The sequence below is a fragment of the Quercus suber genome, unplaced genomic scaffold, assembly GCF_002906115.3.
Source record: "Quercus suber isolate HL8 unplaced genomic scaffold, Cork oak 2.0 scaffold_1, whole genome shotgun sequence".
NCBI lineage: Eukaryota > Viridiplantae > Streptophyta > Magnoliopsida > Fagales > Fagaceae > Quercus > Quercus suber.
In genome coordinates, this window is record NW_027069468.1 from 1,987,923 (window position 1) to 2,004,779 (window position 16,857).

A 16,857-nucleotide genomic window follows, 5' to 3' on the forward strand; every position below is an offset into this window, starting at 1 on the left:
GGCGCCTGGGTTCGTCGGCAAGAAACCGGTTCGTTCGTTCTTCGTTCTTCATTCGCCTGGGTTCGTTCTTCTTCGTTTGGCTAGAAACCCAGGCGCTTGGGTTTTTCGTTCTTCGTTCAGACTTTGTTCTCATCACACAAAAAGCTTGATTTGTTTGGAATATATACAAAGAAATCGACTCCAGAGGAGACGATTTCTATGTACAGAAATTGACTCCTCTGGAGACGATTTCTATACATAGAAATCGTCTCCAGATGAGTCGATTTCTGTACATAGAAATCGTCTCCTCTGGGGTCGATTTATGCCTTCAGCTACTCGCGAATCAGGGAGCAAGCACAGGGAAATCGACTCCAGTTCACTCGAATTGTTAAAAATGAAATTAGTTTGAAAGTTTGCCTAACTAATGATATTGTTTGGGATTGATGGTTATTTTCTTAAAAAGCCCTATCTGTAACCTTAAAACCCTTTTGGCGTGAGAAATGGATGGCTTTTATTATGTTTGTTTTGGGCTGAACAGGTGTAACATGTGGGCCAATTAATGGCTTTTATTATGATTGTTACGGGTTGAACAGGTGTAACTTGCGGGCTGTTGTGATTTTAATTGTCGCAATGTACGGTTTTTTAAAGGAAAAATTGTATACGTGGCAGTATTTTAAGTAGCCATTTTTGCTAACGTGTCAGTACCTGGTAAAAGCTTCTGCTATTATATATAGTATTAGATTAGTATTTTAAAAAAAAAAAAAAAAAGCAAAATTAGGATTTCTTTTTTTTCGCTTTTTTCTTGGGGAAGGGGTTTAAATGAGCTTATACTCTTTTTAATTATGGTAACTAATCTTTTGGAAATTTTACCCTTTTTTGAAAAATATAATTGTTCTTTTTATTTAGCTTATTTTGAAAATTATATAAACCAATAAAATAAATTATCTCAAGCAGAACATCCCAGTAAATATTTGACTTAAATCATTCTCAAAATGACAAAGTAAGCTTTTTTTTGGGGGGGGGGGGGGGGGGAATAGGGGGGGAATATAGTTAGATTAATTTGGAGGAAATATTATTATGGAATCGAAGATATTCTAGTTGAGAAAGTCTATATGCACAACAAAGTTTTACAATATTTTCACAAGCTCTTTTGAGTTATGGTGAGTGTCAATATAATCATTAATCTATGGTAAGCTTTTATTTATTGAAAAATATTGTGAAATTTTGATATGACAGAATAATGAACCAACTCAAAGTATTTTTTTACATTTTTTTTTTTTAATTTTAGAGTTTACAAAACCTAAATTTGCTTGGATTTAAATGATTAGATCCCTCACAATTATTGTATGATCTAAAAGTTAGAAATGTGAAAAAAGTCAAAAAAGTTAAAAATTAAAAGTCAATTATCGTTGTCATTGGAGTCCAATACACTATTCAAGGAGTAAAGATGAGACTGTAAGGGTTTGGGGTACGTTTGGTTAGGTTGTTATCTTTTTTTTTTTTTTTTTGGGTTATATTTTATTTTATTACTTGATTTGGTTTGAAAATTTACATTTCTCTTCTACATTGATGATTCAAATTCAAATGTAGAAGAGGAATCATTATCACTAATGTGATTGTATTTATATTTAGATACATGTTGATTTGGGAAAATTACACTTTACCGCCCTAAACTATACCTCAGATTACATTTTGGGCCTTAAACATTTAAAATACATATTCTGCACTCTAAACTATGACTCTTGTTACATTTTGCACTACAACATTAAGTTTACCGTTATGTTGGATAGAAATCTCAAGCACGGAAGCACGTGAGTCTTTCCTTAAGTGGTACAAAATAAAATGACCAAATGCCTATTCTCCCATCTCATTTCTTCATCCCAATCCCAAAATTTCCAAAATTCATATTATCAAATGTTATTAAATTTTATATTGATATTTTTTTCTTCAAATCTTTTGAAGCAAAAGGTTGCACATAGAATCTTGGAACTTGCACAGAGAAAGCAAAAAAATATATGGAATACTAGCGTTTAAAAATATGAATGAAAGAGGTGATTTGCAAAATTGGTGGGCCTAATGCTAATTCAATCCATTAAGCTGTGGGATCTGACGACACATAATCCAAAAGAACCAAGCTTGTGTAGAAGAGAAGAGAAACTAAACCCACATATAAAATAGGTTGAAACTTATCAACCTGTCGGGGAAGAGAGGTGGTGCCTTGGATACTTTTGTTTTGGGTACTTACAATTTAGGGTTCTATTATTTTATTTTATTTTATTTTTGTGAGAGCGAGAAGAGTTGTTGGCCAAGACAGAGGAGAAGCTGCAACGCAAGAGAGGATAGATGGGTAAGAAGTGAAGAAATAAAATTTTTTTTTCTTTGATTCATGATTGGGAAGAAGGGCATTTGGTCTTTTTCTTCTGTGCCACTTAGGCAAGACTAAGTGGAGTCCCATGCTTGAAATTTCTGTCTAACATAGCAGAAAACTTAACATCAATGTGCAAAGTGTAACAATGGACATAATTTAGAGTACAAAATATGCATTCAAAAAATTAAGGGTGCAAAGTGTAATCTAAGGTCTAATTTAGAGTGATAAAGTGTAATTTTCGTTGTTGATTTGGTTTGGTGTATTCACTTCTTTCCTTTTCAAGAGCAATCAATGGTTAATATGGATTTTGTGTTGTGTTACAAGAAATGAAGGAATGGAAAATTATAATACTAAACCCAAAATAAATAAATAAATAAAAAGATCTAATTTATATCTATTTCTATCTATACTTCTATATCTATCTATTCGATTTGGAAATGTCCCAAAATAAAGTTCTTTACACAAAATTTATAGATAAAAGTATTATCTTACCATTTACTTTATTTAAGAAGTCAATGTTATTATTTGTTTAAATTAACGAGGATATTTTTTTTTAATTTTTATCTTTTTACTTGACAAACAATGCATTAAATGATATTCCCTTAAAAAGTTGGATCATGACAATTTGGACGTGGCTCATGAATACTATTTAAGGGGCTTTCTCGGTTTAGATTCCTACTTTTGGATGCTTAAAATAACCTCAAATTCACTGGTTTAAGAAGTTTAAATAATATGGTTAGACATGTAAAATTACTATTTTAAAAATTCCTAAATTTTAAAAGCATATTTCTCCATTTTCCATTTTTTTTGTCGAATTCAAATTTAAAAATAAAACAATTTTTTTAAGAACTAAAACAGTTCTTTTTTATATTATTATTTAGAATCACCTCAAATTTTAGATAGTTTCAAATTGTTTTTTTCTCTCTCACGATATAGTAGTATACTAAAAACTTCTTCTTCTTCTTCTTCTTTTAATAAATAAAACAATTTTAAGATGTAGGACAACCATTATGCCAGATAATATTACAGAAGAATTTGAAACATGAAGTCAAAAAACAACTACAATGACAGCACATTATTCTCCGCATTATTCCTCCTAAGCAAGGCATAACCAATTTTGACAGATTTTTTTGAGGGAGATTGTCAAACAGTCATGTTGGCATTAACAGACCCATCACAACCATTTGCAACCTATGGCTTGCTGATCTGGGATGCACAAACCTTGGCAAATCGGTTTAGTGGGGTCAGGTTCTAATATGCTGGTAGAGAAAGTAACAAGGTAGCTCATGCCTTAATGGAATAAAATTCAACATGCCTTAATGGAATAAAATTCAAGTCTTCTTTCTCAAAAAAAAAAAATAATAATAATAATAATAATAATATGTTGTCTCTGCATTATTCTTCCTAAGCAAGGCATAACCTATAAGATGAGGAAGATGGGTTACAAAACATGAGTGGAATAACTAAATAGCCTAACTTATGACTACAGAAAACAATCAGTAAAAAAATCTCCACATTGCATTAAGCCGTAACCTGCCCACCATTAATAAATCTAATTAATCACTTGCCAAATAATTGATTAACTTCCCATCAAAAAAAGAATTGATTAACTTAATCACAACTGGCCAAAGGCCTTGCAGCTGAATTGGCACCTCCCCATACACAAAGTGCTTGGGAGTCTAAGGGGGAAAAAGTTCAAACTACGGAGTTAGCAGCATGTTGTAATTATTTCTCAAAAAAAAATTTAAAAAAAAAAATTTAATCACAACCGGGCCTAAAACCCTAAAATTTGGGATACGATTCCTAGGAGAAAGAAAAGAATGGAATGGAATGAAAGAGGTGGATTATTCTTATTTAGAATTTTGGGCATGCAATGGACAAGGATAATAAGGAACATCATGCTAAGGGGATTGAGAAGAAAAAATAAATCATGTCAAGAAAGTGATAGAATGCTCTTGGTACAGTGTACTAACCACACAATTCATTAGGTGGATCCCCAGCCTAAATATAAAGGTTGAACAGAGCACAAACCTGTGGCTTGGCTAAAAGAAGCACATCATGATGAATACCGGAACATGAAAAACTGTCTTTCTAAATGTGTAAGTAAAAAGCTCAACATCATGAACAATTTTGACAAAAACTAGCTAGCAATCACTGAGGTTAAACCAACCCATCTAGAAACTTTTACAACATTGAAATGCTAAGAGACCACAAAAACTATAATAAAGTCATCTACCTACAGTAAATATGGTTTCCACCAAAGTTATCAAATTAGCAAGTGGTACGGACCCTCAAGTGACCAAGTCTGTGTGAATTTCCCTAAAACAAATAGACACCAAAGCAAACAATAGCTGAGATGTTATTGCAGAAAAAACTACTCATAGATTAATAACCAGACCTCCCCAAAAATTCTATCACAATTCCAATGCATAAAAAATCAAGAATTTACGGATCCATCAACAAATGACAGACAATTGAAGAGGAATATAGAATTAAAATTTAACAAATACATCATCCATATGATATCATCTCTAAATCACACATAACTTACTGAAAAATTATTTTTGATATAAATAATTAGGAGCTCAGGGCCTCAAGCACCCGTGAGTGAAACTAGGCTCTCAACATAAACCATAGCTTGTTTTGGGGTGAGTGAATTTGGAAACTCTGGAACTTGAAGTTTCATAATTTCTTTAGAACCAATGTTATACAAGACTATTGCGCCATCGTAACCAACAAGAAGCACTCCATTCTTGGAAAAATATAAGGGCCTGCTAATTCCTAACAAGGGTCCTACAACAAGTTGTTTGGTCCAAGAATCCTCAACCCCGTATTCACGCATCACCCATATATCAAAGTATGTCCCTGTCATAGTCAAAGTATACTCCTTATCAACAACAAAAGCAAGGCAATCGTTGAACACAGAAAAAACTTTGTTCCTCCGCATACTTGAAACACTGTCCACAGGGTACTTTAGTTTTCGAAACACATCTGGCATCCTCATTATTCGAAACACCTCATGACTCATGTCAAAGGATAGAATTATCTCCCTATCACAATTCTGCCCGAGTTCGTTTATGCGGCCGTTGTCAAAGTAACCGAACCAATGATTAACACCATTGAAGTACATTGCACGATAAGAAAGCAACCTAAGGTTTGAACGATGAATAGTGGTGTCAATTACTTGGGTCCAGGAATCAGCATTTAGGGAGTAAACATGAAAAAAATTGTAGGAGTCTCTGAAGAGTGAATTTTGGGTAGGTGGAGAATCCTTGTAGTAAGTGACAATTCTAACCAACTTGTAATCATTAGAATATTGATCATAACCAAATGCAAAAAATGCTCTAAAGCTATATGGTGAAAGAAAATGGGCAGGAGCAGGACACTGAGGAGGTGAGGGACAACGAATGATCTTACGTTCTCTGATTGCTGGATTCCATAAGACAAATACATTATTGAAGCCGCCACCGCCACGGGCAAGGCAGGAACCATTAATGCAAATAATACCATTGATGCAACTAATCATGTCGAGACTTCGAGGTTCAAGTTGGGGCAAGCCCAAGTCCTTTGAAAGGTCCACAATGCGTACAGCATCATCAACATCAGGATAAAGGTGCAGGGAGAAGCCATATCCTAGTAAGTCAAAGCTCTCGACCAAAATACTTGGATTTTCTNCGCGACGACTACTACTTGTATTTGATTGAATCCCCTAAAACCCTATTCCTAATATATACTATATACTCCTTTCGGCTCTCGGTATTTTTCATTTGCACACGTTTCTTTTTTCTTATTCTTTTTCAAAATGCAAATTGCACATTTGCACCTATTTTGCAAAATTGATAAATACCCTTAATTTTAAAACTATATAATAAAATATCTCTCTTTCCAAAAATATTTAATAAAATGCCTGTGTTTTGGAACTTGAGTTCTATTTAAAACTCGATATTACGTATATTTTTAAGTAGATCTTAATATTAACAATATCAAAATTTAAGTAGTAAAATATGCATAGAACTCGACCTTACTAATATCAAATTTCACCTCTAACTCAATTTTATTAAAATCAAATTCCAAAAATAGTGGCATTTTCCTAAATACTTTGAAAAAAAAGGTATTTTGCGACATAGTTTTAAAATTAATACTATTTACCCATTTTGCCCAATTCCTATTTGTGTATATTACGCACACTTACCCTTGTTATCGCAGGTGGTTCAAAAACTATTGTTTTCAATGGTCTTTTTTTTTTTTTTTTTTTTTTTTGATAGGTATTTTTTTATGGTCGATTTGGCAGTGTGGTGCTGTTAACTTTGATTGGACTTGAGTTGGATTAATTCGGTTTTAAATTGGTTCCTTGTGCAGGTTGGTTTTTTAGTTTTTTTTTTTTTTTTTTTTGGGGTCAAAATTAAAATTTATGGTGAAAAAGTAAATTTATTCAAGTTAGACTCTTCAGCTTTGGGCTGAAACATACAAACGAGATATGCATAAAAAAAAATTAGAGACATAAGCTCTAAAAAGTAATTAAAATGAAAAATGCTCAAAATATTACCTTAAAATTCTAGTTTTAATAATATAGGCATTATACTATATTTTTAAAAGTTCCATTTGGTTAGGCATTTTGAAAGATTAAAAGAGTATTTTTAAAATTCAAAACTCTATTTTGCAACCCAACTCCTCATAGTTTTTTTTTTTTTTTTTTTTTTTTTTACAAACACTCATTTTAAACTCAAAATACAATTTTCCAACAACTTGTACAAGCGCACCTAGAAGAAAAACCTACTAAAATTCTAAACTTATATAGTATTTAAACTTAATGAAACATGTAATACGTGTTCCCACACAGACACACACATATAGTAATATTTAAAATAGTCAAATTAGTGAATTATGGTAATATTTAAAATAAACTTCTTTTAGTAACATCTTCTCAAAAACATAAAGCAATTATTATAACTAAGCACTTTAGATGTTTTTTTTTTAATTAAATTACATTTATCATACGTATATCACCATATATTGTTGTTGAATGCAACTGAATTATATGTTTCATTACATAAAACTTATATATTTAAAAAAAAAAAACTTTTAAACAACACATGCACCTAGACTAAAATAAATTTTTGGTCCTCAACACGTGGGTTAATTTTCATTTTGGTCATTCATTATTTTTTTAGTTTTTCATTTGGTTCAAAATCTCCATTTTCATGAGCTAAAATGAAAATTTTGAAACTTAAAGAACCAAAATTTAAAATAAAATTTAAAAAAAAAAATCCAAATTTCAAGAGCCGAAAAAGTACTTTAGTCAATTATACATCACGCTCTATTATAAAATTATTGTATTACATTTTTCCACATATCACGTGAGTTTGCAACTAGTGGACAATAATAGTATTGTCTTGAATTATACTACCAGGAACCAAGGCTCCAACCTAGGAGAAACTAACTTTGGGAGTAACAGTTTCAGTTATTAGCCATAATTTTAGAAATTACTTTTTAGTTTGTACACATTATTGCATAGACTGATGGCTCTAAGCAGATCCATTTAGCAGCACCTTTTACCTTTGGAATCAAAGTCAAGAAAGTATGGTTTAGTTGTCTTTGCATTCTTTTATTGATAAAGAAACTTTGAACTGCTTTGACAGCCTCTATGGCTTTTAGAGATCTCATATTTATAGATGATGATTTCCTTAATTTCCTCTTGTAGGGATCCTAGTTAGGTCTTCATTTTTAATATTAAGTACCACTGGTTGGGAGAAAGTATCTCATGAGATTTATGGCTCAATAACATGTAGGTCCCATGCGTGTGGGACTAACATGTCATTAAAACATAAGTCTCATAAGACTGTCTCATACAAAAATTTTCTCATTAAAGTTAGATATTCTCAAAAAAAAAAAAAAAAAAAAAAGTATCATTGGTTGGAGTAAGTTGTGAATCTTCTTAGAGATTGGGGGATTGCTCAATAAATTAATTCTTAAAAAATTTACCAGGCAATCCCCTATCTCTTTTCTACTTTGAAACCCAACTCTGAACTCCCCTATCTCTTTAAGATTAGGGGATTAGCCATTTATCCTATATTTTTGTCTCAAAAGGGTTCCTTCCCTTTTTTGCATTTCATAGTATTTCTCTTTGGAGCTATTCCTCATTTTCTCTCATACTGGAACTATCCTCTTTTTTGTATTTTTTTTTTTTCTATCGATCCTCTCAACTTCTTTAACCTTTGTTATATTTACCCAAAGACATTCTTATTCCACCACCTTAATTAGATCGTGTTTGGCTTCTTTAATTTTGTTCACTAAAATGAATGGTAGTGATCCGTTAATCTCCTTTTTCCTAGCATTTGTTAATAACTAGAGAGTTCCTACCATCTCCTATTTGTGGGCCAAAATGGGCAAATACCCTTTTCACGCAAAAAAAAAAAAAAAAAAAACAGTCATTTGCCCTCTTTCTCAAACTAATTAAGGAAATGTTCCTCTTTTGTAACTCGATTTTCTCAAAATCAAGTTTCAACATCACTATAGGCTTCTTAAAACACCACTATAGGTATGGGGTGATCAAACTTAAAAAAAATAAAATAAAAAAAATTGCATGGAACTCGAGTTCATAAAGCTCGAGTTCCAAAACGCCCTTATAAGGTCTACTATAGGGTTTCGGAAAATTTTTTTTTTTTTTTAAATTTTCAGTTTGTTATAACTTGATTGTCCAAAAATCGAGTTTCAAAACAAAGGCATTTCCCTAATTAGTTTGAAAATTTGAGCAAAATGCTAGATTTTTAAAAAAAAAAAAGGGGCAAAAGCCCATTTTCTCCCCCATTTGTGTCTAAAACTACAAGCTTATGATTAGAAGCTATTGCTTGAATGTGTTTGAATTGGCCTCTATTGAACATTATTCTCCATTCACTATTTGCTAGAGCTCTCTATCGATTCATTCTTTAATGTTATGTTTACCTCAAATTTTATTTGACCGCGTAAATCTATTTTTAAAATGCATTATACTAGTAGAGCATCACTCTATATGCATGGTGCATCACCATAGCCCCTAAACCTGTAGAGAGAATCTAATTCATTAATTTATTGAATGAATTAATGAATGTTCACTATCTATTATGCACGGTGCATGACTATATATGCACGGTGCATGACCATGATGAGAGATATTGCTCTAATTCATTAATTTCTATAAATTTATGACTTAGGCTATTGGTATTTTTTTTATAGTTAAATTTAATAGAAATCAATAGCTTAAAAAAAGTGTATCTTATATAAAGTTACGCCAAATTACCTGAACTCATCTCTTACTTTACATATTCATCACACAAAATACATTTCATCCTTTAAAAAAAAACATATATTTTAAAATTCATTTGAGAATAATTCAACTTACAAAATTAGTTGTATGTTCATTTAAATCCCTTATTTTGTTTCTAAAAAGGAAAAAAAAAATCCCTTATTTCTAAATTTAGTTTGTTAGATAACCTTTTGGAAACTTTACCCTTTTTTGAAATATATTATTCTTTGGCTAAAATGCAAAATCAACTTTCTAAGTTTCACTACTTTTCATTTCAGCTTTCTAAGTTTGAGTTTTGTCATTTTAATCCTCTAAGTTTTATTTATTCTCAATTATGTCTTCCGTTAACAATCTGTTAGCTACTGCCATTATCTATAGCAAAACGACGTTGTTTTATCTTTTTTAAATAAAAAAATTAATTATTTATATTTATTAATTAAGAAAATGCTAATTAAGAAGAAAAAAACCCCCCACAAATTAAGAAGCATTGATTTAAATCTCTTCCAAGCAAACCCAACCTCTTCTCCCATATTCCTTAAGCTCGTTGCTAATGAAATAGAAGGAGGATTGAATAAATAGGTTTCCAGTTTCCACATAAATCCCTTCTTTCGCTAATGCTTTTCCCACTTGGAAAGCAAACCTAGCTCCTGAGGAATGACCTGCAATACATACATTGTTGCTTCCATACCTATTAGCAACCGATCTTAATGCCTCCAAAGCTACTTTGAACCTGACGAAGCCCTTCAAACTCTCCCAAGCCAGAAAGCAGAGGTCATCTTCAAAATCCCTTCGCATTGTTGGGCTTTTGAGCAACGTTCCTCTTAGTACTAAGATAGCCCTTGGAGCAACACTAAGGTCTCATAAGTACTAAGTCAGCCATTGCTGCAGTTCTATCCCATTCTAATTTTCAAATTCATATTAAGGTTGTTTCCTGACTTTCCTCTCGGTCTCTCTTCTCTCTCTTTCCCCCTTTCGATCTCTCTTTCCCCCTCTTTCTCCCTCCCAGTCTCTCGGTATCAAGCTAAGGGTATTAGGTGGGGATTCAATTTTGTTCTTCAATATTGTTCTCCACATACGATGCCATTTCTTAATATAATATCTGGGTTTTTTTAACATTTTCTTACAATTACTAAATTAATAATAAATTAAGATAAAAAATGACAAAACAGCCTAGTTTTGCTGTAGATAATGACAGCAACTAACAGATTGTTAACGGATGACTTAATTGAAAGTAAATGAAACTTAGAAGATTGAAATAACAAAACTCAAACTCAAATGAATGAAATGAAAAGTGGTGAAACTTAGAAAGTTGATTTTGCATTTTCGCCTCGTTCTTTTTTACTAGCTTATTTTTTAAAATTATAAATACCAAGAAAATAAATTATCTCAAACAGAACAACCCCAATAAATATTTGACTTAGTACATGCTCACAAAGCATAATGACAAAGTAAACTTTTTTTATTATTATTATTATAGTTAGGGCCCGTTTGGATGCAGCTGAAAACTGAAAACACTGTAGCAAAATAATTTTTAAATGTGTGAATAGTATCGTGAGACCCATTTTTAATGAAAAAGTTGCTGAAAAGTGAAAATTGTGGGGTCCGTAAACAGTGCACAAATATACTGTTCATTGAGAAAAGTCAACAAGTGCGGCTACTGTTCATTAAACAGTAGCCACACAGTACCGTGAACAGTGCATTTACAGTTGAAAAGGTGAATTTATACGGCTGAAAGCAAAAAAAAAAAAAAAAGGAAAAAACGCAAACGCAAATCGTAAATGAGCTGCCCAAACGGTCTCTTAGTGTAATTGGTAGGATATATTATCATGGAATAAAAGATATTCTAGTTGAAATTCTTGAGAAAGTCTATATGCACAACATATCTTTACAATATTTTTACAACATACTCACTTTGACTTATGGTACGTGTCAATATAATCGTTAATCTATGCTAAGCTTTTATCTATTGAAAAATATTTTGAAATTTTGATATGACAGAATAATGAACCAACTTGAAGTACTTTTCTTTTTAATTTTAGAGGTTGCCAAGCCAAAATTAGCTTGGATTTAGATTCCTTGCAATTATTGTAAGACCTAAAAGTTAGAAATGTGAAAAAGTCAAAAAAGTGTTTTTCTTTTTTTTTTCTTTTTACTTTCAATATTGGCTTTATATGCACTATTGCACACGGGTGCAAGATCGTGACTTTTTGGCCCATTCTAAAATAAATAATTAAAAATTTTAAAATATTAACAAAGGATAGTACTTGTTTTTCTCTTGAGCTTGGATGTACTTACTCTAAACTTTCAAAACCGAACAAATCTTTTACCATATTTTCTGTTTCCACCAGCTGAGTTCTGAGTTCTGACTCATTTCTAAGTCGTATATTTACAGCTGCCACAATCATTGGTGCCCAATTGTTTTCCACACCAAATCCTCAGCTTTCATTCGTTGAGTTTGAGCCCGTGAAGCTCACGCAATTCTTGAAAGTGGAAAACATAAGGAAAAAAATTTCCAAAACCCCCACTCAAAAAAAAAAAAAAAAAAAAGCGTAAAATTTATGCACCCAATAGCCTGGGTGCAAGATCGTGACTTTTTGGCCCATTCTAAAATAAATAATTAAAAATTTTAAAATATTAACAAAGGATAGTACTTGTTTTTCTCTTGAGCTTGGATGTACTTACTCTAAACTTTCAAAACCGAACAAATCTTTTACATATTTTCTGTTTCCACCAGCTGAGTTCTGAGTTCTGACTCATTTCTAAGTCGTATATTTACAGCTGCCACAATCATTGGTGCCAATTGTTTTCCACACCAAATCCTCAGCTTTCATTCGTTGAGTTTGAGCCCGTGAAGCTCACGCAATTCTTGAAAGTGGAAAACATAAGGAAAAAATTTCCAAAACCCCCACTCAAAAAAAAAAAAAAGCGTAAAATGCACCCAATAGCCTCTTAAAACCTCTCATTCTCACTTTTAATCTTAATCTTTTGAGGGCCAAAATCTTCATTCAATCCCAGTGACTCAGAACACCATGACAGGTCTGTCTTTCTCTCTCTCTCTCATATTTATTATGTTTGATTTATTTAGTCAAAGTATTGAATTTCGTCTATTGGAATAGAATTTAGAGATGGGTTTCATTTGTTTCAATCATATGTTTCTGGGTTTTTATGGATGGAACCAATATTCAATTCGCTGTTAGATTGCTGAGAAACCGTGTGAAACAAAGAAAATGAAATTTTGAATCTTTTGTGCCCAAGAAAATCGGAACCTCCACTTATAGATGTTGACTTATTTATGTTGTGAAATATATTTGTTTTCTCTGTTTTCTTAGCAATCAAAAGACGGTCGGTTTCAATTTTAAGTGAAGCTGCACAACTGGCTTCTCTGTCCTTTTATTCATTTTCAAATGGTTTCTTCATTTGTTTATCTGTTAATCTTATACTTATCTTATTGCTTGTTCCAATAAATTTTAAGGCGTAAACGATCCGAGCTTTGTAAAGTAGTGAATGTTCGAGCACAGTTCAACAGCAAAAGTAGAATGTTCAATGCTTGGCTTGAGCTGGAACCAAGCTTATAAATAACTTTCGAGCTTGAGCCCATCAAAAAGTCTAAAAGCTTGAGCCCACTTTGCTCAGCTGATTCATTAGTCAAGCTGAGCTCGAGCTAAAACTGAGCTCAAGCTAAAACCAAGTAATTAAAACTAGCTACATTATCAAACCCATATCAAGTTTATTTGGTTTTGACGAGTGGTCTTAACTCCCAATTAATTAAAACCTTAGTAAGATATGGGCAAGCATATTACCCAGCTTATAAACGAGCTTAGGCTCAGCTTGTTTTGTATCAAGCCCTAATGTTCACGAGCCTATTTATGAATAATTTTTTTGCTTGAACTTGGCTCATTTACTAAACAAGCCTAAACTAAAACTCAAGCTTGGCTTGTTTACAGACAAAAACATGAACAAATTTTTTATCGAGCCAAGCCTAAACTATTTACAAACGCTTTGATTCATTTACAGCCCTGCCAATAATTCTATACCTGTAACTTTTGCATGTTTTTTAGTTATCCCCATGCTCTTTTGATTATTCCCTGACCAATCCTAACTTTACATCTTTTCAATGATGCAAGAATGAGGACATAAATGGCTACAAAGTGAGAGTGCTAGTTCTTACTAGGTTAACTAGAACCATTATTTATCTTTCACCTCTTTCCCATGCCTTTTGGAGACTAAATTTGTGTATATCAACCAAGTACTTATCTAGTTTTTTCAGATTATAAGGATTAAGAAAGCTTCACTGCTTTCCTTTAGGAATTCTTTAGTTTTGGCTAAGCCATCATTTTACTCTAGGCTTCCTTTTTAGCAATTTATTGTTATCATTACTATATTTATTTTGGGTAGTAAACCTGATAATAAAATCTGACAAAGTTTTCCATTAGATTCCCCCCCCCCAACCTAAAAAAAAAAAAAGATTATTAGAAAAATTTACTCACCACTATTTTAAGTAAAGGAGCATCCTATACATTAGATCCTTTCTTCACCACAGAACCATTTCTTTTTACCTCAATTGCCACATAGCTCTTACTAGGACCTTTATGCAGTTTTATACATATAAAACCATATTGATATTTTCCATGTATGGTGGCTCTAGTGATGTACCTGATGTTTCAGAAACCTCAAGCTGTAGAGAAAGATTTATCTGTATAAACATTGCCGTACTTGATTTTTTGTTTCATAATTGATCCTTTAACTTTAAATGCTTTTACACCTATGATCTCTAGCTCAAATGGAACCAGACCTCCTTACCTTGTAAGAGCAAGGTGATGGGTGAGATTGTGGTTCAGTTCATATATTTTCTAAGTTCTAAAATTTTTCAGTGGATTGATAAAACACATCTTTTTATAGGGATGCTAAACTTATTTACAACACAAGTGTTTTATGTCCAATTACAGATCATCAGGAGCCGATGATAAAAAATGGGACTTTGAGTAACCAGTCACTAATTGGAAAACTCAACCGGTGGCAATGGTGGATTTTGGTGGGGCTAAACATTTTCTTCCTCATTGTGGGCCAAGCTGCTGCTGTTCTTCTTGGGAGGTTTTATTATGATCAGGGTGGCAATAGTAAATGGATGGCTACTCTTGTCCAAACTGCTGCCTTTCCAATCCTTTTGATCCCATTCTTTCTTATTCCTTCCTCCAAGGAGCCTTCAAATTCTTCAGCCCCACCCTCTTTTAAAATTCTTGCCTCGATCTACTTCTCTCTTGGAGTGCTCATAGCTGGTGACAACATCTTGTATTCTGTTGGACTCTTGTACCTCTCTGCCTCTACTTACTCCCTCATATGTGCAACCCAATTAGCTTTTAATGCGATTTTCTCTTACTTCATCAATTCTCAGAAGTTTACTGCTTAAATTTTTAACTCTGTGGTTATCCTTACATTTTCTGCTGCCCTGGTTGGAATTAATGATGACTCTGATGGACCATCCAGAGTTTCTAAGTGGCAAAGAGTAATTGGCTTCCTCTGTACCCTTGGAGCTTCTGCACTTTACTCTCTTTTGCTTTCCCTGAAGCAGCTTTCCTTCCAAAAGGTTATTAAAAAGGAAACATTTTCAGTGGTTCTGGAAATGCAAATCTATACAGCACTTGTTGCCACTTGTGTTTCTGTTGTTGGTCTTTTTGCAAGTGGGNCTTAAAACCTCTCATTCTCACTTTTAATCTTAATCTTTTGAGGGCCAAAATCTTCATTCAATCCCAGTGACTCAGAACACCATGACAGGTCTGTCTTTCTCTCTCTCTCATATTTATTATGTTTGATTTATTTAGTCTCTTTTAAAATTCTTGCCTCGATCTACTTCTCTCTTGGAGTGCTCATAGCTGGTGACAACATGTTGTATTCTGTTGGACTCTTGTACCTCTCTGCCTCTACTTACTCCCTCATATGTGCAACCCAATTAGCTTTTAATGCGATTTTCTCTTACTTCATCAATTCTCAGAAGTTTACTGCTTTAATTTTTAACTCTGTGGTTATCCTTACATTTTCTGCTGCCCTGGTTGGAATTAATGATGACTTTGATGGACCATCCAGAGTTTCTAAGTGGCAAAGAGTAATTGGCTTCCTCTGTACCCTTGGAGCTTCTGCACTTTACTCTCTTTTGCTTTCCCTGATGCAGCTTTCCTTCCAAAAGGTTATTAAAAAGGAAACATTTTCAGTGGTTCTGGAAATGCAAATCTATACAGCACTTGTTGCCACTTGTGTTTCTGTTGTTGGTCTTTTTGCAAGTGGGGAATGGAAGACTTTGCATGGGGAAATGGTTGCTTTTTCTGCGGGAAGAGTTTCTTATACTATGACCTTGGTTTGGACAGCAGTGGCTTGGCAGGTTTGTTCTGTAGGTGTTGTGGGATTAATTTTTGTGGTGTCGTCTCTTTTCTCCAATGTAATCAGTACTGCCTCTTTGGCTATTACTCCTGTTGCTTCCGTGATAGTGTTCCATGATAAGATGAATGGCATCAAGGTAATTGCTTTGCTTTTGGCTATTTGGGGTTTTGTATCTTATATTTACCAGAATTATCTTGATGATTGTAAGGCAAGGAGAACCCAGAACAATGATAGTGAATCTCAAACTGGCTCTCTAAGTTGATGGGTTTGAACTTTGGAAATTTCCTAGAAACTGACTCTCATGGATGATCTTTAATTATTTGTCCTCCCCCACTGTGAACACTACCAGCCTCAAAATAAAGTATATTGTTTACAGGTTTATTGCTTTGTATCTCTTTTTTAGGGTCAGTTATCCAGTTGATGGTTATTTGATAGAACCTGTCATATTCTATATAATGGTGTTCAGAAGATCCATGGGGATGACTTCATTCCCTTGTTTTGTAGGTATTGGAATAGGTATAGGGCATATGTGACTAACTTTTTTTATTAAAAAATAAAATTGCGACACCGTTGAGATGTTTAAAAGTAGAAGTTAATTAGTTCTGCAAGAAATGGTTCTAAAAATTCATAGATGTGAACATGGATGAGGATGTTTCAATGATCTGTGTGACCTCTTTTTGGCTTTTTACCTTTCTTTCCCTATCCATGGTCCTTGTGCAGCTTGATTTATTTATGTCATCTGTGTTTTGTTGCTCTATGGTGGTTTTGAACAACTTTAAACAATGGCATCAAGGTTTTTAGACTGTTTTCATCGAATTATTTTTGGATGAAAGAGCAAGCTATGCTAGAATGAAAG

General features: G+C 33.0%; 2 protein-coding genes across 2 annotated transcripts; one reads left to right on the plus strand and one right to left on the minus strand.

Moving 5' to 3' along the window:
* Nucleotides 1-4,827: 4,827 nt before the first annotated feature.
* LOC112016504 (F-box/kelch-repeat protein At3g06240) lies at nt 4,828-10,424 on the minus strand. Its single transcript, XM_024049063.2, has 2 exons — nt 10,148-10,424; nt 4,828-5,980 (listed from the first exon to the last, which is right to left on the minus strand). Exons 1-2 carry the CDS (start codon nt 10,422-10,424, stop codon nt 4,941-4,943), a joined length of 1,317 nt encoding a protein of 438 aa, XP_023904831.2. The 3' UTR covers nt 4,828-4,940.
* Nucleotides 10,425-12,546: 2,122 nt separating this feature from the next.
* LOC112016507 (probable purine permease 11) lies at nt 12,547-16,382 on the plus strand. The gene is made up of 3 exons (XM_065774163.1): nt 12,547-12,665; nt 14,576-14,913; nt 15,511-16,382. The coding sequence occupies exons 1-3, from the start codon at nt 12,659-12,661 to the stop codon at nt 16,261-16,263; spliced, it is 1,098 nt and encodes a 365-aa protein (XP_065630235.1). The 5' UTR covers nt 12,547-12,658; the 3' UTR covers nt 16,264-16,382.
* Nucleotides 16,383-16,857: the final 475 nt, after the last annotated feature.